Source organism: Mirounga angustirostris, unplaced genomic scaffold (genome assembly GCF_029215605.1).
Source record: "Mirounga angustirostris isolate CCGP_5_RB_7025 unplaced genomic scaffold, mMirAng1.0.hap1 SCAF_12, whole genome shotgun sequence".
Taxonomy (NCBI): Eukaryota; Metazoa; Chordata; class Mammalia; order Carnivora; family Phocidae; genus Mirounga; species Mirounga angustirostris.
The window spans coordinates 59374716-59401590 of NW_026991720.1; the positions used below are offsets into that span (position 1 = coordinate 59374716).

Below are 26875 nucleotides of genomic sequence, written 5' to 3' on the forward strand. Positions count from 1 at the left end.
TGGAGGCGTGGAGGAGGCTGAAGCCCTCAGAGGGCATATCTGTGGTCAGTGCGGCACTCAGAGGGCCCTGCCCCTCTGTCCTTCAGAGTCACATGTGAGGCTTCACGAACTTCCATCAAGAGGAAAAAGTCAGGACTTTCTCATTCTGTACATGCAAGGATTTTTATTGTAGATCTTGCCTCTACAAATTAGAGGCTTCTTGGAATCTGCATTCTCAGTTTTAGAGGTCCTAAAGGATCAAAAAGCAACAGCCTTTTTGCTGTGAACCCTGGTACAGAAGAGCCTTAAGATTCATCGTTTGTCTTTGGTTTTGGTTCATTTTTCATAGTGATTGATACGTAAGTTTCCTAGGACTGCCATAACAAAATGCCACAAAATGAGTAGCTTAAAACAACAAAGGTTTATTCTTTTTTAGTTCTGGAGGCCAGAAATTTGAAATCACGATGTTAGCAGGGTCATAGTCCATTTGAAGTTTGTCTGGCAGAATGCTTCCTTGCACCTCTGCTGGTTGCCCGCCATCCTTGCTGTTCCTTGGCTTGAGGCGCATCTCCAAATCTCTGCCTCTGTTGCCCCATGGCCTCTTCCCTCCATCTCTGTCCCTCTAGGTCCAGATTTTTCTCTTCTTATGAGGACACCAGTCATTGGATCAGAGCTCCTCTTCATCCAGTAAAACTTCATCTGAACCTGAATACATCTACAGATATCTTATTTCCAAATAAGTTCACATTCACAGGTACCAAGAGTGAGGACTTCACTGTACCTTTTGAGGAATCCATTGTCCATTATGTCCAAATTCCAGAGCCATGATTTATTCTAAGGAAATAGATTAAGTCCAATAAATTAATAATATTTCACCACCAAATTCTCACTCTCCAAATCAGAACATCTATTTATTTAGTTCTTTTGTACATGTGGCTTGAACTTCTTTATCTTTAACACCTCTTGCCTCTTGACATAGATCAGCAGTGCTTGGTAAGAAGATTAAGCCACTCTTTTAGAAGTTTACATGTCACTGAGAAACAGCTGCTAACTATGGATGAATATGGAGAGGTTCTTTCATTTCATGTAAAGTGGCCTAATGTGCAGTAATCATTGCCCAAGTAGCCTTAACTCAGGGCAAGGAGTTAGCATGACAGATGTTTTTGATTGGGGAACAACAGAAATACCCCTTCAGGGGAGTTCTATCACCAACAGTAAATCAACACTCTTTAGGGGTTTATGTTTGATTGCTAATTAACTGCTTACTAAGGTAAGCTTGTTTTGAAAATTAATGTAGTCGTGACTTAAATGAAGTGACTTTGGTTCAAAACTGAAAAATGATGCAGCTCCATTTTTGTTTTGAACAAAACATGTTACTTTATTAACATGTATAATTGTTCTAAAGTAGTAATATTTTATATTAAATTGTATATTTTAATAATTGTATATTAAATTAATATGGAGTGAGAAATCCCTAGATGCCTTTAGCAAATTTGTATGATTCCAATAATAACTATCACCTCAATTTTAAAAATCACTATTTAATGTACTATGTTATAACACCTTAATTTACACTTGTGACCAAGATGGATAAAAATACCAGTTTAGGTTCATACATGTTGAAAAGTAAATAACACATTATATGATTATACACTAACAGTGTAGAGCTGATAAATACAATATAAAGATAAATTTTTATAATCATAATCATCTTCTTATATTTATATCCTGCTCCTACTGAGCTGAATCTCTGGTTACATTTACATATTGAATTACAAAGTTAAAACTAATGATGGGATCAATTATGCCCCATACTGAGCTGTGCACTTTGGAATGACTTTGAGAAAACAGGAGGGTCAAAAAAGAAAAAAAAAAAAAGCATCCACAGCGCACAGTGGTTCAAGATTATCCTAACAGATAAGCAAAGGAAGAGACAATAATTTGTGTTTGTCAAAGAAATCAGGCTTTTATTAGTATAAAACCTAAAGTACATTTTTAATATAAACATTTCTCAGAATTCAAAAATATATAGTGTGGGTCACAGAAGTTGCTGAATGGTGGATTTAAGGTAGATATATAAGGGCAAATGTAACATCATTCCCTTTATGATCCTCTTAATTGTTCTTAGAATTCTTTTGATGTATTTTTAATGCATTTGCTGTATCTCGGTTGAAATATCTGCTCCATATTTGCTGTTGTCATTCCAAATGATAGTGTCTTCTTTCTCTTTCCTAGCTGCATAATAAATGTGCTTCTCATCTCAAACCTGAATGTGACTGCGGACCTTTGAAGGACCATATTTTACCACCCACAACAATCTGTCCAGTAGTACTGGTGAGTTTTTCCTTCTCATCATTCTGCTCTAACTTGGTGTTTTTATGACAAACTGGTACGCTATACCACTAAATGCTCCCAGGGCTTATTTTCCATTGATCAAGGCAGCACTCTATAGATCTAAAATACCTCATTACTGCCGAGTAGACACTTTGCCCACTATATTTCCTTTTTTCTTCATGGCACAATAAACGTTTTAGTAAGGTATGCTCTAACTGAAGCTGACTCAGGCTTTACCACTTAGTCATGCTGTACTTACCCTAAATTGTATAGGCAGAACACTTCTACATTTTACATGTTTTATAGATCTAGCTTCCCAGAATAATGAAGTTGTTCTTACGGGCAGTTTTGCTGGGGATGCACATTATATATCTGCAATGTTGAGTTCTCCTATCTGGGTCAGAGGCTACCTACAATGAGGACACATATGCTAAAGAAAGTTATGTACTGCCATTAGGTGTATTTTATTTTTTATTACTGAACAATAAATTTAACCACCTGCAAAATACTTAATTAAATAAATATGTAAGTGCGAAATGCATAACTAAGTCAGCCCAGAGAAGAGCAAACCTTGACAGAAGGAGAAGTAGATATTCAAAGGTAATATTCATATTACATTTTGAAATCCAAATTGTTTCTTAAGTGAAACACTTATTTTACAAAACAAACTATTTTATATCCATAATGCAGTTTGCATTTTTAAAAATGACATGGAAATTAAGTGGCTGGAACTTTAGCTTGATATAATAAAAATACAACAACTAAGAAATGTTAGACAAATACTTTTCTAAAGGTCAACCTAGAAATTAATCAAATTACTCAATTTGCACCCACTTATGATTCATTTTGTAATTATCTGTAAAATACTGGTTGTATTTTAAATGTCTTTATTTAAAAATTATTTAAAACTCTTCATTTTCTCAAACTACAAATATAGAGCAAAAGAAAATACCTCCACATTGCTGAGGATAGCAATAACTAATTCTAAGTTTCCTTTTTTCATGTGAGATTCATAAGAGATCCTGTAGTAAATAAGATTAATTAAAAATAATGAATGCCATATAAAAATACTTTACATTTTAGATGAATTTGGGTGTTATTTTATTCTTTCATAGTGTCGTCTTAAAGAGAAAGGACTTGTACAGTTTTTACATGTTTACATTCTTTTTAAAATTATAGTAATTTTACTAGTTTTGATGCAACCTTGATCTCAGATTTTAACCCTAGAAAGAAATTCATCATGCTGCCCTACCATCTAGCTGCCTGTGTAAAACCCTACTCAGTTCATTGAACCAGGGGACTACACTTATGTCAACCTCTGGTCACATGAAGTCAAGCATGAATTGCATTCTTTTTATTTCTCTATCTTTTCTTTCTTTGAGAGAATCAAAGGTAAAGAACATGTGTTACATGGATATTCTTATCTTCTAATGATTGTACAAAACCCTCTCTCTTTTTTTTTTTTAGATACTCTTGATTCTGAAGATTTATTTTCAAACATTAAATCTTCCTACAGTTTTAATCATGATTTGCATCTCAGCATTTGCTCTTTTATCATTTCCTTGGTACTACCTACTCTATAATATTTGGTACTATTGACTACTTCATCCTTCATGAATACCTACCTTTCACTGACTGCCATTATACCACACTCTCCTGGGCTTTCTTCTGTTTGTCTGGATACTTCCTTTTTATCTTTCCTGGCTTTCATGACTTCATCCTGCTCCATGCCGGTGCATCCCTTTGCTCAACCCTCATATGTCACAGCTTTTCACTCTTAACATTCTTCCCAGTGGGATCTTGTTTATTTAGTTGACTTCATTATTATGTTAATTTATATTCAGTTCATCCTCCATCCATAGGTTTGCATCTCAAACCTATAAAGCTGCAATTTGAAGGTCCCATGCTGTCTTACATGCCCACTATATTATCATTATTCAATGTGCTAATGGTAGCTCATATATAGAGAGCACATATACCATACCAGCTACTATGCTAAACATATTCATTCATTAATTCAGCAGGTATTTATTGAGTGTCTAGTTGATGCCAAATAGTATTATAGGTAGGGGGGTAAAATGGTAAAAGCTAAATTAAATCTTTGCTTTTGTGGAGTTTTCATTCCAGCAATAAACAATGAAGTAAGAAAATTATTTCGTACCTGGTTGTACTTTAAATATAAAGGACAAAATTGAAGCAAAAAGAGAAGAAATGTGGGGCTGTAGTTATGAAAGGGGTAGTCAAGAAAGTTCACTAAGGGGATAGTTGAATGAACAGGTGAAGAATGTGCAGGAGTCACCCACATGACTCTCTGGGGATGGAACTTCACAGAGGAGTCACCAAGGATGGACAAGTAAAGACTCAGAGGCAGGAGAAAACTATCCTATCTGAAGGGTATCAAGGAGATTAATGGCTGGGCCTAAGTGAAAAGGAGGAGGAATAGTAAAGGAGAAGGTCAAAGATGTCATAAAATTTTCATACCCTGTAGGGCAATTTAGGCCACTGTAAGGTCTTTAGCTTTTATTCCAAGTGAGGTTGGAAGCTGTTAGAGGATTTTGACCAGAAAAGGGAATGATCTGACTTACATCTTAATTTAATTTATTTTATTTTATTTTTTTAATACCTATGTATTTTTTAAATTATTAACATATAATGTATTTTTTGTTTCAGGGGTACATTTTAAAAAGAACAATGTAATTGTTGAGGGGACAGCAATGAACAAAACATATGTGACACTTCTCTTTTCTCAGAGAATTAGGAACCTGGGATGTTGCTGAGAGCAAGGATGGTATAAAATGTTTGAGAAGTTTGAGGATTGGGAAGAAGTCACACAACAGGCACTGAGGAAAGTGGGAGCTTAATGGATCAAAGAAATACCATTTGTTTGGCAGGGAGTAGTGAGCAGCCACTTGTTTATCATCATAAACTTAGAATAAAACCAGTAAGCTTGGATGAGTATATTTCTCTGGTCACATTCAGTCATATTTCTCCAGTTCTATTCTAGTTCCAGGAGTAGAATAGGCATAGCCTAGTCTTAAGGAGACTGTTTTGCTAAATATGATAAAAAGAGAGAGTAGCCAGGGAGTTCAGGGTATATGCAATAGAGTGAGTGTAAGGGTTGACCATGGAATTTAAGCTGGGAGGTGAGGGAAGTAAGGACATGAAGAGGGAGGTACAATAATGGGTGTTAGGAAGAATATGTTGTAGATTATAGTTGAATCCAAGATTGTTGAAATCAAGGTTATTGGTGTCAGGTTGTGAGAGTGAGTGGGGTAGCAAACTGAGATTATGAAGGGGTTGTGGTCACTGGTAATGACACATATGAATTTGTTTAATCCTCAAAATGACACCATAAGATAAATATTATAACTATCTCCATTTTATTTATGAGTAAACTGAGAAACAGAGAGGTTAATAAATTTCCTGTGTCACATGGCTATGAGGTGACAGACCAGAATTGGAACCCAAGAAGTATCACTCCAAAACTCATGCACTGAACTCATCATTCTCACCCTTTCTCCAAATCCCAAAAGAGGTCCTCTCCCTGTCCTGTTTGTCTTATCTTGGTGACTAGAACATTCATATCCTAACTTTCCCAAGACAGAAACCTAAGAATTATCATTGATGACTCATCGTAAATATCAGATTAATCACTGGGCAGCCTATTCTAATGTTCTCAATCCTTTTTCTTTTCTTCAGCCCAACTGTAACTGCCTCACATGTCACCATCACAAATCATTCTCCAGGATTGTCCTAATGGTATGCTTACTGAATTGCTTCCATTCCATACGTTCTTCATTCTGTGGAAGCAGAATGGATCCACTTGCCAAAATGCAATCTAGTATTTTCCTGCTTAAATATTTTAACATATTTAAAATAAGTAAATATCCAGTAATTCTCTATTTGAATTCCAATTTATCTAGCATGTTAAGCAAGGCTCTAACTAGATCAACTCACCTAAACCCTCATATGCCAGTTGCACCCTAGAAATCAAGGATAATTGGAACTACTGTAGTTCTCTTAAGTACACCCACTTTCTAAAGCTTTTGGAGCTTTGTATATGTTAATAAATCAGCCTGAATCTCTTTACTTTAAAATTTCCCCTGCCTTGCTAAGTAGAAATTAAAGGTTACTTTTTTAGCCTGGAATAAATACTCATACTACTATTGGACCCGTTAACTATTGAAATACTAATAATATAAAGGAATTATGCAGTTGTTCTGCCCACATAATTGCTTAATCTGTTCTGACTGATGGGCTCTGAGACTTTTTAATTTGTAAACTCTCATTTGACATCCCAGGAATAACTCCACACCATATCACCCATTGTAAATTTTTAACTTTTGTTTAAAGAATATCATTAGTTTTCACAAATAATATAATCCTGTTTTCCTTTTTATTTTTCAATAACAATTTCCTTCATAAAAATTATGAGTCCCATTTTCTCATGCTGATGTTCTTGAAGAAGAGCAGGTGAGGTTCAGAATCACTGCAGGATGGACATGAATAGAAGAAATCTATCTCTATTCTAGGAAATATAAAATGAAGAACTTAAGATACCTATTTTTATTGAGATTTTTTTTTCCCTTTGCCTTGACTATATAGTCAGGAATTAGCTGTTGAATGAGTGACATAAACTTAATACGGAGCTTAATTCCTGGATGAAGCATCTAAATAACACACTACAAGGTCAAGATCCACAGCAGCAGTCTTTTGATATTTTAGAACATCTTTTTAGGTGTTATTTATCTTTTAAAAAATCCTGCATCACATTTCTCAGCCTCCCAATTGCTCCCCAGCACTTGTTATTAACTTCAAGTTAATGATTCAGTAGATATGTGCTCACTTGTTATGGAGATTAGCAAGGTAAGCACCTTCTTTGCACTGATGACACACTTTTATTGGCATATACTACCAACGGCTTCCACACATAATTGGTCTTGATAGTGCCTATTGCCATAAAAATGGATTGAAACCAACTACTCCGAAATTAAAATTGAAATGTGACCAGTGAGTCTAGACATCAGATATAATCACTGTTTTCTGGAATTGCAGTTAATCTCTGGCATATTTCGAGAGTATTATAAAAAAACCATATTGCTTAAAATTTATGTAATTTAGAGATTTTTGTCAAGATACTCCTATGACTGTGTTTGAATACATATAATGCTTTCTTTGAAAAATCTTCCAGCAAAAATGATGACACTCATGGTCCATTTACTGTCATATCGAAGAAAATTCAGAACTGTTTACAAAGGCAGATTTCTTGAAGGCCTTCCCTCATCCTGCCTCCAAACAAATGTAAAGTGATTCCAATCTATTCAATGGGGACTCTTGATAAACAACTTAATTTCCATAAAAGGCCATTAATCCTTCCCAATTGATTGTTAAAATGAATATTTCTCCTTTGAATGGAGTCTATTAAAAAATATATTCTTGATTCTCCTTGTAGATTGAACTCGGAAATTTCTGTTGTCCAATCTCAAAGTGGCAATGCAAAAAATTGTAATACTTTCATGTAGAACATGGCCTGATAAGCATGAAACGCACCTTTTATGTTCTCTTATGTTCTACATTTTACCCCCAACCAAAGACAGACTTGGTCCATTTGTTTTAGTCCCTTACTGAATTGCTTTAATTTTATTCGGACTCACCATTATGTCATTAACCTACATTGAAAGACATTTTAAAAGTCATATAGGACTCCTTGTTGTAACAGCAAAAGCTATGTTTTTAGAGATGCCTTCATTACCTAACAGTAATCCTTCTCAATTCTCTTTATTGTGGTTTGTTATCTTTTGTACCCTATCAATCCTATTACTGTTATGGTTTTTTTTTAAATTATATATTATTACATATTTATTATTTGCGTGCACACACACACACACACATATGTTAGCCCCCTGCCACCCCCGCCCCAAGAAAGGCTGAATACAATAGATCCAGGCATTGTGTTTAAATTAAATAATAAAAAAAGAAGGTTCCATATATGCATTTAGGATAAAACACAATGCCTGGATCTATTACTTTCATGTTTTATCTTCTATCCTTAGAATGCACAGAGGTAAATGCATACCACATTTGGCAATGATGCATGTATTTATGTTATTTACTTCTTTGTGCTAATCCATAATTTTATTACTATCCCATCCATAAATTTCTCTTCATTATAATGGCCTCAGAACTTCTAAAATTATTTTTAATAGTACATAAATTTGTTAGATCACAGAAATCAATGAGATAGGCTAGATAAAGTCCCTTTGATTCTTAGAGTAATTTGTAAAGGAAGCTACAAATTTGATCAACTTCTCTAGAACTGTAGTGTAGTCGGTATGTTCATTCCAGGTTTTATATTATTTTTTTATGATCAGTCAAATTGGGTCTCTAAGAGTGTACATGTTTTTATAATGATTCTTCAGTTTGAGGGAGGCTTTTATTACACTGATTCTTTCACTCTCAACAAAAGAAAACTTGAGATGTCTCATGGGGAAGTGGCATTTTAAACTTTATGTTTGAACAGTGAAATGAAGCAGATCATCATAAAAATCATTTTTATTATATTTAGCTCCATGATTCAATTTAGTTTTCTCCATGCATAGAATGATTTTTGTACATTATTATTTAACAGCAAGATTCCTTTTTTTCTAAATAAGGGATTATTAGTCATTTTCTATATCAATATATGCTGGTAAAGCTAATAAATATAGGGATGATATAATGTTGATTACTTTAAACTAGAGTTTATTGTTTAAAGATTTTATTTATTTATTAGAGAGAGAGAGAGAAAGAGAGAGCATGCACAGGTGAGCATGCAAGCAGGGGGAGGTGCAGAGGGGGAGGGAGAGAAAGAGTGAAAGAATCCCAAGCAGACTCTGCACTGAGCATGGAGCCTGAAGCAGGGCTCAATCTCACAACTCTGAGATCATGATCTGAGCTGAAACCAAGAGTCGGATGCTTAACCAACTGAGCCATGCAGGTGCCCCTAAACCAGAGTTTATATTAGAGATAAGTAGCTACTGTTTATACACTATAATGACTGTCTTTATTTTAAGGTCATTACTGACAATTTCTGTGCATTATTTTTATATACAATATCTGCAGTGCAAGATTCTTTTGTTTTACCATCTTTTTCTCTCTGCTTCTTCCTTTCTTCTTTCCATTGTCTTTTTAAGTTACTGGAGCTAAAAATCCAGATAAGAGTATTTATCTTATTTCCTACAAATTACACTCTATTGGTCAAGACAGGTAAGCAGATTACATATTATGGCAAGATAAATAATAATTTATAGGGGCTCTAGAGAACAGACTCTTAATTCTTCCAGAGGGTAATTTAAAGAGTAAATGAAAACTTTCTTAAAGAAATGATGCCTTACTTTTGAAGAATATAATAAGTGGGGATTTGACCGCCAAATGCACAGTGAATGCCATATGAGTAGTCTCAGCAACCAGAGAGGACAGAGTGAGATCTTGAAACTAAGAAATGTTAATTAAGGGTTATATATAGAGGTGAGGCTTGGAGAGATGGACAAGATAAGATCTGAGATAGTGGAAGGTCTGTCCTGTCTTGTCAAGGAGTTGGGCTTATCCAGTATAAACAGAGGACTACATTATCAGGTTTTAGAAAGAAAATACTGGTAGCAGTGTGATCTAAAATAGATTTAAAGCTGGGAGGAAAAAAATAAAGCTGGGAGCACAGGAGATATGAGAGTATAAATACAGGATTGTGATTTGAACAATCAGAAACACCAACAGAGTAAGAAAATGAGGGAATCAGGAGAGAAGATTGTAGCAGAAAGTGAAATTAGAGTGTCTGATTTGATTTCAGAGTAGATTAGCCCAGAGGACGGTAAAATCCAGTTTGCAGCCATGGGTCTGGGAGGCTCACCCTGTGTGGAGAGGAGGTTCACTAGCTATCAGGAGGTCAAGTAACTCTGGGGATAGTTTATTGTATGTTGTCCCTAAAACATCCCAAGATAATTATAGGGTCTTGATGAAATGGTTGCTGTATAATCATAATGAATAAGAATAGCGGGGAGAGCTATGAGGTTCCATGAGTTTCAAATGATAAGAGATAGTTTACTCTGAGTCCGCAAGAATGATGAGTTGGATGGAAAGCCGAGAGGTTTCCATAAAAGCTATAGGACAAGTACTGGTTGAGAGAATGAGCAACCTCTTTTCAGAAATGTACTAGGGAAAGTGGCAGTGACTTAGAAAGAAAAACAGTAATTTGTTTATTTTAAGCAAAGATTCAGAAAGCCCAATGAAAAGTTTTAGAAATGAAGTGAGATACAGAAGATCAATTTAGGAGAAAGAAAGCAGAGATAAGCTTGGGATAGTGATGACCAGAAAGGATAGAGACTAGAAAAACTTAAGTTGCACATGAACTCTGGATCTGTGGGCAAGTTGTTTCCTTCAAAGGGTTACAGACTGGTAACAAATGATTTGTGCCCAGAATATAAAAATAATTCATGTAAATAAATAATAAGTAACAATCCAATCCAAAGGGCAAAAGACCTAAAATAGCCTTTGAATAAAATACACATACACAAATCACCTATAAACATATAAATGTATGCACACCATCTTTACTCTGTCGGGAGAATACATGTTTAAATCTCAATAGATAACACTACACACCCCTCAGAATTATTAAGACAATTAAAAATCCTAGGCTTTGGAAAGGATAGGAAGCAAGTGGATTGTTCATACATCGCAGGTGGGAGAATAAATTGGTTCAGCCATGCTACAATACCGTGTGGTAATATACTCTCTGTATTTGAATCCTGGCCTTTTCACTAATTTTGTAACATGAGGCAAGTTATTCATATTTTGTACATCTATATTCCATTTGTAAAATGGAATTAAACAATTTAATTCATGAAAACTGCTTAGAAGTATGCCCAGTACATAGACAGTGTTCGGTTGATATCACCTACTATTACTGTTATTTTAAGTATTATGTTGGAATTAAAAAAAATAAATTTTAACCATTTATTATAAAATAAAATTTATAAAAACAACATAAAAATTAAGAGAAAAAATTAAAAATTGGAATAAGATATATAAGAACAATTATTAATATATAAATGGAAGCACTATTAAAAGCTTCCTCTTGATTCTTAGATGTATATTTTTGACATATCTGTACTTAAACTTGATATATCATGTTTTTTTATACTTATTTTTATACTTAAACTAATATCCTTAAATGTATGTGTTTCTATATACTATGGAACATTGCTATTCATGGCTATATAATGTCTTATTAAATGAAGATATCATAATTTAGTTGAAATAATGTTTATGCCTAGCATGTTTCCATTTATTTTGTTATGATATGTAACACCTTAGTGAACATCTTTATGAAGAATGGCTTTTCCTGGTTACTCTGTAATCGATATTGCAAAGTATCCTTGTTTTGCTCATACTGTATTATTTTGTTCTACACATGAATCAGATTTCACAGTTGTTTAGTACTTTCTGTACTATAAACATTTCTAAATCAGGAACATAATGTTTGGAATGTTTCTTAAAACAAAACAAAAAACTATTAATTTAAACATTTAAGTAACTAATTTTAGATGATAATTTTATCTTATGTTTAAACAAAGATAGTATTTTCAGAATATACGGTCAAAATAGTATTCATTGGCAGAAGGTGATAGAGTAAAAAATAAAGTGTATGTTCAGTATTGTGCCCCTTTTGGACCAATTATGGTCTCTTCTCCCCAGAATATATTCTTGTTATAATATTCTGTATTACCTTAAATAGACCTCAAAGAATGCCAACAAAATCAATAATGAAGCTCGTTAACTCAGAGAAAGGAAAATAAAGCTATTTGGTTAATAAGATTTCTAGACATATCCTTAGACTTGATTCACATTTTTCCAACTACTTCTCTTCTTTACTGTGACTGAAAACTTGGACAACATGGTGTTGCTGAAATACACAGTCCACACATCTCTACATATAGCACCCTTGGAGAACCATATGTCTATATTACCTTCTCTTCTCCCAATCTTGCTTGCTCTTCTACAATTATAAGAATTCTACTAAATTATGCATTGTAGCTATGGTGATTAAGCTTTGCGTAGCATCGGGTATGTTAAATCTTTCCTGAAAGTATGTGTTTAATCAAGTCATTACTCCTCAATGATGTCAAAAGTTCTTTTAGAGCGTGAAAGCATGGCATGTGTGTATGTTCCTCACAGTCTAGCTATTATGGGCTCTTTCTGTATTCTCTATCTGTCACTTAACTGCAACCAGAACAGTTAATAATGACAATTTCAATAGTAAACATTAGCCAATTTAAGGAGGGGGAGAGATATTTGAATTCCCTGTGATTCTGAAATTTGGATTTTGAATGCTCTGGAACCTTAACTTCCTATACTAGTTGTAGGGCTCCCAGAAGTCTGGTGGAGAGGTGTGAACAGTTGGCTAAGGATGTGACTTGCTGCACTGAGCTTCAGTTTTTATTTAACATCATTTCAGCTGCTTCTCCCTTCTTTGCATTTACCTCTTTAACCTTTAACCACAGTTACTGAAGTCATCTATTTTCTTGAAATTCTTTATGTAATGTACCATGGGTTTGTGCCTGTGCAATTTTCTTTTTTATCTAAAGAGTGGGGACAAAGCCCATTGTCAGGGCTCAATAAATGTTTCATCAATGCCATTACTTAATATCCATTTAATTAATATTCATTATAGATCAATTCATAATTGTCATCATAGTAATGATAGGCAAAAAAGAATCTAATTTTTTCCATACTTTGAAAATCTAACTCAGACTCATTTTTATGTTATTATTCATAAAAGATAGCTGCTTTTTATTTATTTATTTTTTAAAAATATGTAGAATTAAATTCTGAACATTCCTCTACTTTTTGCCAATGGTTTTCTGACTCAAATTCCAGTGAGGAACACATTTAAGCATTAAAGCTCTATAATGTTTATAAAATATATGTACATCCATTTTGGTTGGACAGATTCTTCATGTATTTTTATTTTAAAGGTACATAGGATAAGAAATGGGCAAGGACCCTGCCTCACTAAGTGATGATTCCATCATCTACACTTATGAGATGAACCATTTATCTGTTACATTGTCTTAGATTGATTTTAGAGGTTTCTGAAGAACCCATCTTTGTGGTAGCTTAGGCTATATAATATAGAATATGTATACTTACAAATAAGGTCAAATCTAGAAGAAAAAAATCGTTATATTGCAGCAAATTGTATTTGTTTCTACCTAACTATGATAGAGTTCTATTTTTAGGATTCTAAAATACTATTTTTAGTTTTGTTTTTTTTAATAGGGCTGCAAAGATATTTTTCCACATTTCTATGATATTTTATGCCTAACATGTAGCTGTACCTAGAGCAAATTATAATAATTTTTTTAAGGAAACAAACTTGGAGTCTGTTAATTTTGTCATGGTTTATAGAAAAGCAAAAGCAAAAGGCTGATATGACATAAACTGGAAGTTCAATTAATCGAAAATCTGATGGAAATCTAAATCATGTAAGCAAAAATTAGCATTATCTAAAGAAGAATAAAACATATTTAATAGCTAAAATCTAGGAAATAGGCTAAAGCAAAGAATATTTTGTATGTACCTGATTCAAAAGTGAGTATATGCAATTATGTATTAATGAATTAAGTTATTCTACAACTTGTTACCAATAACATTCAAAGCAGCTTATATAAGTAAGCAGCAATCTAAAACAATACATGTACACCGAAATCAAATTAGACTTAGAAATTCATGTCACTAATATCCTAAAAAAGTTGACAGAGGTAGTTTGCAAATTTGTCCCTGAGTTTCTTAGTACCCTCATGAAACGAGGGGAAATACAGTCTTGCAGTCTTCACAACATAAAAACAAATAATTCACTTAGCGGAAACACTTTTTTTTTTTTTAAGATTTATTTATTTATTTGAGAGAAAGACACAGAGAGAGCACAAGCAGGAGGAGAGGCAGAGGAAGAGGGAGAAGCAGACTCCCTGCTGAGCTGGGAGCCCAACGTAGGGCTCTATCCCAGGACCTGGAGATCATGACCCGAGCCAAAGGCAGATGCTTAACCATCTGAGCCACCCAGGCACCCCAACACTTTTAATTGTTACTGTTGTTACTGAGATCTGAGATTAATTTCTTCCATAGCAAATTGTATTGGGAGGGCACTATGCCTCAACAATATTGCTATAATTGTAGTAGTGTTTGTTTCCTTTGGTTTCTCTTTTTTATAATAACTGTCAATGCAGACTGATGGCTTATGGCCAAAGTGCATTTTAGTATAAAGAAGTCTGCCTGTTGCAAAAATAAAATAGTAATAATTCTGCCACAAGAAAAAAGAAAGAAGCAGGGCCACCTGGGTGGCTCAGTCGTTAAGTGTCTGCCTTTGGCTCAGGTCAGGATCCCAGGGTCCTGGGATGGAGCCTCTCACATCGGGCTCCCTGCTCCGCGGGAAGCCTGCTTCTCCCTCTCCCACTCCCCCTGCTTGTGTTCCCTCTGTCACTGTATCTCTCTCTCTGTCAAATAAATAAATAAAATCTTTAAAAGAAAAAAGAAAGAAACATAGTAGTTAAAAGTTAGATGGATGTCATTCATGAAGATTTATTGTATTGAGCAGAAGTTAACAGCAATTGTTTTACATGATCGAGAATACTAAAGAAAATATCTACTTTATAATATATTGATTTAAAAGGAATAACTGCAAGGTTGAGAAAAAAAATACCTTAACAGAAACTAAAATATATCAGTGTCTATATAGGGAAGAATCAACTTTTGAGGACAACTGAATCAGTGATCTGAAGGAGAGGATTAAGAAAATCTCCTTTAGTGCGAGGAGAATAGCAACAAGGTGCTATCCCTAAAGAAAAAATTAAAATATTTTCTTAGGTCTAAGTATACTGAAGAAAATCAGATTAAGCTAAAAAGAACCAACATTTCTTCAAATTCACTCGTCTATTTAATGTGATTCGCAAATAGTATTTATTTATTTATTTTTTGTTTGGCAAAATGATTCCACAGTTTACGGGGAAGAATAAATACGCACAAATACATTTTAAATTCATAAAACCATAAACAATAGTAAGGAAAGACCTGTTTTTTTTTTTTTTAAAGATTTTATTCATTTATTAGAAAGCGCGCGAGCGGGAGGCAGCAGAGGGAAAGGGAGAAGCAGACTCCCCACTGAGTAGAGGGCCCGATAGGGGGCTTGATCCCAGGACCCTGAGATCATGACTTGAGCTGAAGGCAGCTGTTTAACCGACTGAGGCACCCAGGTGCCCCAGGAAAACCTGTTTTTAGCAAACCTTAAGATTATGCTTACTAAAATCTCAGTGATCAAAATAACGTAATAGTGGCTCTAGAAGATATAAGGACCTGGTAGAAAGTCTAAAACACAGTAAACTATATGTAGTAATATAGTGTATGATGAAGGCCGCATATTAAATCTGGAGGGATGGTGGGGATCAGTTGTGTTGAGATTACTGTGTAGCCATTTGGGAAAGTAAATTAAGATAAATTCCACTTTATACCTACTCCAAAATAAATCAAACATGGATTGAAGGTTTATTTTTGACCTATAAAAAGATTTATTTTTTTTGCCTTTTGACCTTCTTCCTAAAAGGAAGACATTAAAGAAAATGTTGACAGACTTGACCAATCAAAAATTTCTTTTAAAAATGGTAAGGACCAAAACCACAAATCAAGGCAAACAAGCATTATAACAAATAAAGCCTTGTTTTATAAAATTAATGCAAATAACTATAAAATAGTTTAAAAACGTAACTCATCAATAATTGAGAAAAACATATTAAAACAAGTCAGAGATCATACCTTTTCTACCCAGTGAGACACGATTTCCACAAAGTGTGGCATAAATGTCCCCAAATATGTGAACCTCTGTTTTGGTATTTCTGCTTATGCCCTCCAAAGGAAGATTGGGGTTAGGGCAGGGCAAATATCCAGAACTAACTGCATTACAGTAGAAATAAATACTTTAAATAATTTCTCTCTTCTGACTCTTAAATTTTGAGTGCAATAAAAATCAGATCCCTTCACCACTAGACATTTAAGGATAAATTCCACCTTGCAAAGGTAACCTGTGGTTTTAATGATTCCAGATGAAGTGGTGGTCATCATAAAGTATTTATATACATGCTTTTCTCTGTTTTACTATCAAAAATAACTTGTCTGTTTTCAACTTTCAACTTGAAACCTGAGCAAGAATTGATTCATTTAGAACTTTCGGTCTGTACACCAATTTCATGCACGATGCAGTGATTTTTGACGCTCTTCTGTCTTTTTTCCTTAGTTCAACCTATATTCCCTCCTTTCTGTAGAATAAAGATTATTTAATTCTTTTGAGGCTGCCATACTCATTCCTTGCCTTTCAGTCTAGATGGTAAAATATATCATTTCAAATTCTGTTGCTAATACTCACAGAAGCTTTAACCAATTTGGCCTCACGTTCCCAAGGAAACCCAAATCCTTTAGGAATACGGCTCACCACACCACATTCTATTCCCTATAATATTATTCCTATTTCACCCCAACCTCAAATATTCTTTAATTCTTCTTTTGGTTACCATTACTCCAACATCCTGGAGTCACCAATGCCTGTATCCCTCCAGTTTCTTTCATTCTAGCACTTTCTTCTTCTCTTTCTCGCCATTTTTCCCTTTTCATGGCATCTGCCCCCCAATATATTGACTAATTTCCAATTAAAACACTCAGATAAAGTGTCACCTAACATCTTGTGCTAGATAGCACTAGACAGCACCATGATTTGAGTCCAGCACTAGAACTTCTCTGTTTCTACTCTTAGTGATGTGTCTGCCCTTAAACTCACACTAGAGCGATAGCTGTTCTTTTCTGCTATTTTTCTATATTTGTATACGGATGTGACCTTGTCTGCGTCTTACTGTAGCCATAAGTATATGCAGCTGTGAAGATACACTCACCGTGTCAAATTTTCCTCCTCCTTCTACCTTAACTCACAGTATTCTAATTCCTGACTATAAAAAGGGTAGAAAACTATTCTTGCTGTTTGTCCCAAATCCAGTGGCATTCTTTTTGGTTGGATTCCCAAGGAGCAGAGCATGAACCGGGGGTTTAGCTGTTTGTGATTTAGAGAGGGAGGAATATTTCTTTATAAAACCATCTGCAAGGGAGGGAGGAAACAGGAGAGGAAGGGAGCTTTGTGCAAGAAAGGGGTTATAGGGAGAGTGTAAGCGTTGGCCTAAACCCTGGGAGTTCTGGCATAAAATCAAACCATAAAGTTGTTCTTAACTTAAGACAAGGGGCTGGCTTTTTCTAACCCATTATCAGTCATTCATTAGCAGTGGCTTCCTCCAGCATAGGAGGTGCTTGCTCTCTAGAGAGCCTGCTCCTGGAGTAAAGAATAACTCTTCAGAAAATGTGACAATTGGGAATTCTCAGTGGTCCACACTCGTAGCAGTGGGGGATAGGTATTTTGGCCAGGTGACAAAGGATCTGCTTTGGGCTACCAACAACAGCCACTAGACCCCCTTTTCAAGAATCCTCTTTTTTGAATCCCCTGCAGTATTGACAGTATTTTAAGTGCTCTGTTCTCAAACTGTGGCACTCACCTCACACATTTCTACTTGGTTTTATGCTACCTCTCTAGCCACACTCGATTCATATTTCTAAATTCCTGGTCCTCCTTCTATTCTTAAATATGTTTCCATTTTTAACTATATACTTACGTCATTATGCTCGCTGTAGATTATCTCATCCAATTCCATGACTCCAACTACCACTTTTGAATACATCTGTGTAAGCTTGTTCCCTCTGACCCCTCAAGATCCAAATACTCAGCTTCACCTTGTGGCTTTCCTCTTGGATGTCCCACAGAGGCCTCAAGGTCACATCAGGAACTGAACTTAAATTGTTTCTTGTGAAGCTTTTCCCTGTGCTCACTGACCCCTCTGCCATCACTCTCATTGCTCGCATGAAAGGGTAGACCTCTTTATCTTTAGCACCTAATTCATTGTGACAAATATTAGATGTTCAACAAATATTGACTGAATTAATGAATCACAATCAGTTGTCTCTTTTTATCCCCATCAGTTATCACTTTCTCTTGAGTCAGGAAGAAAATACATCAGACAGTGACATAAATATCCAATAACAAATTAAAATGGGTATGTGGCATGGAGGCTTATTTTTAAAAATCATTCATAACACATGGTAATTAAATCTTACTGTTACAAGCTAATAAAATTGAGTTTAAATATGTGAAGATGAGGTAATATTAGTGGATGTCTAATGAGCATTGTGTTTAGTTTCTGGAGTGGCACTTGAAGTATTTTATAATTATTACTAAATTTCAGAAAACTTGTGATTGTTATGTTATTGTACTTATATAAAATATCCAATAGATGGTACTGTGAAATGCCTAATATTTAAAATAAAATGGCATTGCAGGTAGAGAGCTTAAAGGGAACATTTCAGAATTCTGAGGAGAATCAAGACATTTTTCTCTGGATGTCAAATTATATTTAAAATCTGATTTTTAAAAATACGGTTTAAGCAATACAGTAGTCCATGTAAAAAATCATAAATATTCATTCTTAGTCTAGCTCAGAAAATGAAAATTGATGTTTACTACTAAATGGAACTTAAAAATTGTTCCTATTCTATTAGTAGTTTTTTTTTAATGTGGTGATTACTCAATGTTACTCAAATAACAGCATTTTCAGCAAGAAATTATAGCAGCAGCATGTCTTTGTCACTGAAATTCTACAGAAAATTTTATGTTAAAAATAAAGCAGGCCTGTGTGAGACAATCTCCTTTTTACTTAGAGTGAGTTCATTATTTCTATGTTGGTCTCTCCCAAAACTAGTCTAATATCTGAGTAGAACATTAGACTGTTTTATAAATATAACATGCATTCAGAACATTTAAAAATACGTATGATCTTATGGAATTAATATATTTTTTTAAAAAGTAATAATAAGAACTGATTAGAGTTTGTTCCTAAAGAGCATATGAAAAGTAGCAATTTGTAAATAGCCTTGTTTATCTTAGTGCTCATCAGTATTTCCATTTTAAAGTGGCACTTGTTTATATGTAAGAATGAATGCCAAATACTGATTATCAGAACTAAGTTTTACAAAACCTATTTCTAAAGCTAAAACTGTCTGAGGAATTATGTGATAGCATAGAAAGCTTGTGTTGCATGTAGCTTTTTAAAATTTTTGCTACTGTTTCTGATACTGTTCTTGAATATTGGTGAGTATTCCTTTGTATTAGGGTTGTTTATTTGTTAGTTTATTCAGTAATCTTTTATTGTATGTGACAGTATGCCAGGTACTAGAGAAACCAAGATAAATAGCTTTGAAGAAGAACGTTTTTACATGAATCAGCAGCATACGCCCTTTGGTTTCTTTATGCGTTTACTGTTTTTTACATGTTTTATATAATCTGAGTATTTTATATTATGCATCCTCTTAAAAAGATTATAGTCTTAGGTGGATATGAATGTTCTGCTTAAGGAAAATATGCTATTGAAATACCTTGAGCTGGCTTAAGTAACGGAGGTTATTTTCTTTATTAAAAAAATAATAATTAGTTCTTTGCTAAGTCTAGGGTTTTCTGACCATTATCTCCTAAGCCATGTCAAAACAAACATGCCAGATTTGTAGTAGAAAAGTGTGGGATGAACAACTATTTTCCTGGATACTTGGAGTTAAACATGATTTCTGTCCACCACTATGTAATGATAACATCTTTATGGACTCCTCAGGGAATAAAGGGGCTTCTAGAATCCTGCTCAGGCCCTTTAAGATTTTGTGTGCATTGCGTATTATGTTCTTGTCAAGAACAGTAACACATGCTGATTCATTTACTCAGATTTCCTAGTATACTGGATGTATATAACATTACACGGCCAAGTTCCTACTTGAGCTAAATGGGTTTAAATATAAACTGTGCATGCAGATCTCAAGTGATAGTCTCTTAATAGATGTCAGATACTCTTTATTGCTGCCCTCTTTTATTTCAGTAACATTTTAATTAATTCACACTGATTGAATAAATGTACATTGAGACTTGTTTCCTAATGAGGGCGCATTTAGAGGAAAGGTTTTGCATCATTCTGATATCCTGTGGGTAATTATATTCTAATTATATGGTCGGGGGAAAAGAGTCTATAACTCAGTACTGATATTGTTCGTTGGACCCAATTAATTACATGCACATAATGAAAGTTCATGATAAGGTTGACTGGCAGTCAGTGTAAAATTTTAACTCAATTGAATCTTAGCCTAATGTGAGTGCAGAATTGGACTTTAACCTGGTTAGAAAATGCTTTGGTGTGAGATCAGTGGATATTTAGAGGGGCAAAGGATAAGAACAAATTTCATTATAACTTATTTGTTTTTTAATTCGAGGTCTTTTCCAAGATTAATGCAAAGGAAAAGTTATCAGCCTAATGCTTTAATTCTAAATATTATTATCAATATTCTTTCACTACCTACAGTGATTTTTCTGTATTTTAGAAAGCCACCATGATACATTTTGAGAATGAGATCATGTTGAGAAAAAGAATAGTCATATCAGGAAGTATTATTGATTAATTTTATTCACATAAAATTCAATAGATATTAACCTATTATATTAGATGTGGTTTTTTAAGGGTGATTTTTTTATTTAAAACCACCACCTGCACTCAGATCCCTGTCCCAAGCATCACAAACAGAATCATACACATACATACGTACTCATAAATAGGTGTGTTAATTATCTTTACGTAAGTAAGAGTTCTAAAGAATTATCTGACACAAATAAATAATCAATAAGACATGTGCATTTCATCTTGAAATGTATTTTGAAGATGGTTGAATCTGATGCTTAAGGATTTTGCAATACTTCAAAGAAAAGCTAAAGCCATGGGGCACCTGGGTGACTCAGTTGCTTAAGTGTCCAACTCTTTATTTCAGCTCAGGTCATGATCTCAGGGTCCTGGGATCAAGTCCTGAGTCAGGCTTTGCACTCAGCAGGAAGTCTGCTTGAGTATTCTTTCCCTCTCCCTCTGCCTCTCCCCTCCACTCATGTGCTCTTGTACTCTCTCTGTCTCTAAAATAAATCTTAAAAAACAACAACAACAACAACAGCACTAAAGCCATGTCTAGATACCAGCTCCCATCCTTCCTTACTCAATGTCATTGTTTTCTTTGAATGAAAGGACATTCTTCTCCAAAATGGTAGGTGTCAAATGCCCACGGTCCATTTGGGGATTAAGGAGTATAGCAAGGAAGACTTTTTTGTCTTTTCTTTTTCTTAGCCTCTCTTGTCTCCACTCTCTTTTTCTGCATTGTTTTCTCTCTTAGGTCTCTTCTCTCCTCTCCTGCATCTTTCCTTCTTTCTCTCTCCTGTAACAGCTCTAACATATACATTTCATTTAAAAATAAATAAATAAATCTTTTGGTTCCATATATTCATGAGCAACAAACATAGTTTCAGATGAAGAAAGTGTGATTAAGTCCTTTTTTTGCTGAGCTCTAGGCAGGCAGTGGAAATGAGGGGAATCATTTATGTTCTAAAGTTAATAAAATAGTTACCATTGATTGGAAACTTAAATTTGTTAGACACCCTTTTAATCAGGAAGGTAGCTATCATTATCATGCCACGGGACATGTGAGGAAAGTGAAGCATAGAGAGATTGAAGAAATTTACCTGAAGTCACACAACTTGCAGGTGGCACAAGCAATACATGCCCTACCCAAATTCCATGTTCTAAACCCATTTTTGGTGTTCATGCTGCATTCCCCAACAGTTGGTGAGGCACGAATTCATTTAGGGGATCTAGATCAGCATTTCAGAAAGGAATGGAAAAAGTAGCCATTACCAAGGTAGAGGAGAATAGAAGTGAAGAGAGAAAAGAATAGAATATATCAGAGAGGGGGGCATCCAAGGTAGGTAGTCTTTGTGAAATTATTTTACAAGTATATAAATATACACGTATTGTTACTATGGATCAGAGCTAAAAAGAAATTGAAGAACCCTTCTTCACCATATGGACTTCTGATGATTTTATGAGACCTAACCAAGTAGGATAACATTTCTAATGGTTTTATTTCAATAGCTAGTCAAGTAAGCAAGACAATAACAATAAAAATAACATTAGAAAGGATTTAGTTGTTTGCTGATCGCTTTTATATGTAGAAAGCTATCTTTGAAACTTGGATATCTCTATAAAGATATATTTTTAACATTTTTAGTGAAAACATTTGGTGCCCCTTAATTTTCCAAATATCCATTGCACTAGGTGTACTTTCCCTGAAGGCTCAGGGTGCTTCCATTTCTAAACACAAACATGCATGCATACTGGGGAAGCAATTAAGGAGGAAGCCTCACAATCCCTTCTGTGCAAAATCTTCTGAACTAAACTCTGCAAATATGTGTAAACAATCACATTTACAAGAATAAGAATAGACATTCTTGTGAGCAATTAAAATTATAAGGGTAATGAAATGATCTCAATTAAAAATATTCTTACCATTAAATTTATTTGGTGCAGGCTTAAAAATTTGGCTCAAGTGAGAAGTGGTTAGTCAAGGGACCCTGAATTAAGATTATAATATGTGTATCTTCCTTTTTTTAAAGATTTAATTTATTTATTTGTCAGAGAGAGAGAGGGAACACAAGCAGGGGGAATGGAAGAGGGAGAAGCAGGCTTCCCGCCAAGCAGGGAGCCCAATGTGGGGCTCGATCCCAGGACCCTGGGATCATGACCATAGCCTAAGGCAGATGCTTAACTGACTGAGCCACCTAGGCATCCCATATGTGTTCTTCTAAAATATTTTATTTTTGGTATTTACATTTTAATTAGGTATGTCAAGGTGCTATTGAAAAAAAAATAATGATCCTTCTAATTGAAAGACTCGCCATACATTGAAATAATGATTGGTTATAAAAATTATTTGTAGCATAAAAATTATTCTAGTCTCACTTCCTTTTTTTTTAAAGATTTTTTATTTATTTATTTGACACAGAGAGACACAGCGAGAGAGGGAACACAAGCAGGAGGAGTGGGAGAGGGAGAAGCAGGCTCCCTGCAGAGCAGGGAGCCCAATGCAGGGCTCTATCCCAGGACGCTGGGACCATGACCTGAGCTGAAGGCAGACGCTTAACGACTGAGCCACCCAGGCGCCCCCAGTCTCACTTCCTTTTAAAAGTTTGTTTTGTGGGGCGCCTGGGTGGCTCAGATGGTTAAGCTCTGCCTTTGGCTAGGATCATGCTCTCCAGGTCCTGGGATCAAGCCCCACGTCGGGCTCAAGCTCAGCCGGGAGTCTACTTCTCCCTCTGCCTCTCCTCCTGCTTGTGCTCTCTCTCTCTCTGTCCCTATCTCTCAAATGACTAAATAAAATCCTTAAAAAATAAAATAAAGTTTGTATTGTGTTCAAATGTGTGGTGTATACACTTAAGGACCTGAAAAATCATAAAAGGTTAAATAAATTATGAATCTGGAATGTGACAGTAAAATTCACCTAAATCAAATGTGTTTACTTTCTATAGGGTAGGGATGGCCTTAATACATTTTATCATCAAGTGTGAGAGAACACCTTCTCCCTTTCAGGCTGACAGGTACAATTTTAGGAAGACAATTGTTCTTTTCCCAAACTCACTTTTCTTTCTCTCACTTTTTTTTTTAAAGATTTTATTTTTATTTATTTGAGAGAGAGAGAATGAGAGACAGAGAGCATGAGAGGGAGGAGGGTCAGAGGGAGAAGCAGACTCCCTGCTGAGCAGGGAGCCCGATGCGGGACTCGATCCCAGGACTCCAGGATCATGACCCGAGCTGAAGGCAGTCGCTTAACCAACTGAGCCACCCAGGCGCCCTTCTCACTTCTTTTTTGATGCCAGAGATATCCAATTGCATATAAGGAAAGCAGCTATTTAGAATAGTTTTATTTGGCCACTTCAGTTTACCTCTGTCCTAGTAGTTACTGTGTTAAATTACTCCATATTGATATTCAAGCCCCTTCTTTCAGGCAGAACAGATGCATATTGTGGTCTCTAAATACTTCCCAGTGTTCATTGTCTTAAAATAATTTGATTTTCAAATCACTTAAAAAATAGAGACATGGCTAGAAAGAAAGTTAGAAAAGAAATTCTTATTGAACTTGTTGTTTGAGTAAAAGGAGCCCGGGACAGGGAAGTATTATATTTGGATATCATCATTAACTTTATTTTCTTAGGCTGGTTGTCTGATCTTTCTGATTTTCAGTTTTTCAGTCTGAGAAGTGGAATATCTCGGCTTAGAAGGAGGATTCAATGAGACAATAAGTATAAAAGCAATTTTTCAAAAAACAAACATTCCTATATAGGTATAGCATATAATTCTGTCAATTTTACTTTAGTCTTAAAATAACTAATGACCCTTTTAATGTGAGTACTATGCTCTTATATTTTTAACTCAAACCTCCCAACAATCTCTCCACAAAAGATTTTTCTTTGCCCTGTGACAATTTGGATTAAATTGTCAATTTAAAATGATTACATGTTAGAAACTACAAAGACAAGAGATATCTCAATACTTTAGAGTAATAGGATTTTTAAAAATTCTTTGGTATTAGGTTGAACTTAATAAGTGCCCTGAAGACAAATGCATCTTTTAAACTAATTATCTGTACTGTGTATTCTATTTAATATTAAAATGATACTGATTAAATAAAATCAATCACATTCCTCTGTAGTCACACCTCACATTTGATTAAATACAAATATACAGTTCCTGTATTAATTCTGATTAAAAATATATTACATTTAGAATTATACACTCATGATAATTTTCAAAAAACTAAAACATTTACTCTACTCATCCTTGATATTTAAAAATCATATACAGAAGAGTATAGTTGAAGTAATAAAATATCTGAATTTGTTTTCTAATGAGTTGCTTGTTTATCTTTTACCCAGATACCATAGTTTTCTTATCACAACTCGAGAGTAAGCCACTGATGGGCATGTTAATTTAATATATACTCTTTGCCTACACATCTTGATTATAAGTGAGCTTATATATATACATTGTTTCATCACTCCTATTCTTGGAGTGAATTTTTAGTGTAGCTCTCAGACGTCTGAGTGTTGCTGGAGAAAATTCTCTGAGCTGGTGGCTTTCTTACATATTTATGACTTCTAGCCCCACTCGCTCTGAATTTTGCTTGATTCTGTTACTCATTCTTTGTCAACTGCTTTCCTGTTCTCAGAGAGGATGGCAAACTCTCTACTATTTCCTTGCTTTCTTCATATCACTATCTCTCTGCCAACATTCCTCACTCTCAGTAGATGATCTGTACCCCTACTACCTTAAGAAGGAAGAAGCCCATATACCTAAATATCTGTATATTACCAGTTCTCCACACAGGTGGTAGCAAAGTGCCAGCCAGGGTTTAATTTCATCCTACAGTCTCTTTTTGGGAGACAATGCTTTAAAAGGGCTTTTTATTATCTTAGTTGGCATTGTTTTTGCTTTTTGTGACGTCAGGCCACATGAATCCAGTATATCCCCAGCCTACATTATTATTTTGCCATCATATGTGCAGAAATATATATTTTATTGCGTTCAACCTTTTGCAAATAAATTAGATAGTATAACACTACATCTCTAAATATGTCAGCAGGTATCTTCTAAGATTAAGGACAGTTTTCTATACTATTACCATACTATTATCACACCTAGGAATATTAACAATAATTCCATAATATCAGTCATTATCCTGTCTATATTCAAATGCTTAAAAGTATGTCAAAAATGTCTTTTATAGATTTTTTTTTAGTGGTTGAAGTGGGGTGGACAGTATCTATTCGAGATTTTTGCATCACACTTGGCTGTTTCTCTGAACCATTTTGACAACTATAATCTTTACTGGCTTTCCATTGTGCTGCTTTGGAATGGACGTATACAGTGAGCATAGATTCTTCCAAAAGTCTAAGGCATCTGTGACTCATGCTGTGGAGACAGCTTGATGGACATCCTAGGTTGGTTGCTTGAGAGTCTCTGGGACTTTCCTGGGCTTATGGCCTAAGATAGGATAAGGAATCATAGGATAAGACATTTGATCTGGATTTGAGGGAGAAGAAACATTTATATATTATAATAAAGTTGGAAGAACAACATTCATGTCTTAAAATGTTTATTGAGATATAAACTTGAACTAAGAGCTAAGAAGGAAAAATAGGAAAGCTGACAAAAAATTTGAGCTGACCTAGATTGAAGCTAGCACATTCTTCCCACTGCCCATTGCCCCAGGTGTTATGTAGACTGACTTGGACTCAAAAGTCCAGAATATTACTAAAATCAGAAAGCTTTCAATGAAAGTTCTATTAAATCTGTTTTCAATCTATCTTAGAAAGAGCAATTCCGTAAGGTTCTCCTGTTAATGGGATAGTTAACCCGAGTTCATCCTCCCAGACTTGATGACTTCTTTTGATGAAAAATCTGCAGCTGCAACATTTTTTTTTTTACTTATATTATAAAAATATCTTCAAAATGGAGTTGCATTCCTGGACACTTTAATTTCT

At 34.7% G+C, this 26875-nt stretch overlaps 1 protein-coding gene across 3 annotated transcripts in view; it reads left to right on the forward strand.

Annotated features, from left to right (window-relative positions):
- The window catches only part of DGKB (diacylglycerol kinase beta), a 725959-nt gene that overhangs the window by 219650 nt on the left and 479434 nt on the right, over window positions 1-26875 (forward strand). For all 3 annotated transcript variants that reach the window (XM_054505270.2, XM_064575197.1, XM_064575198.1), the window contains one exon: window positions 2215-2313. In XM_054505270.2, coding sequence (XP_054361245.1) covers window positions 2215-2313 — 99 coding nt within the window. The remainder of the gene's footprint in view (window positions 1-2214; window positions 2314-26875) is intronic.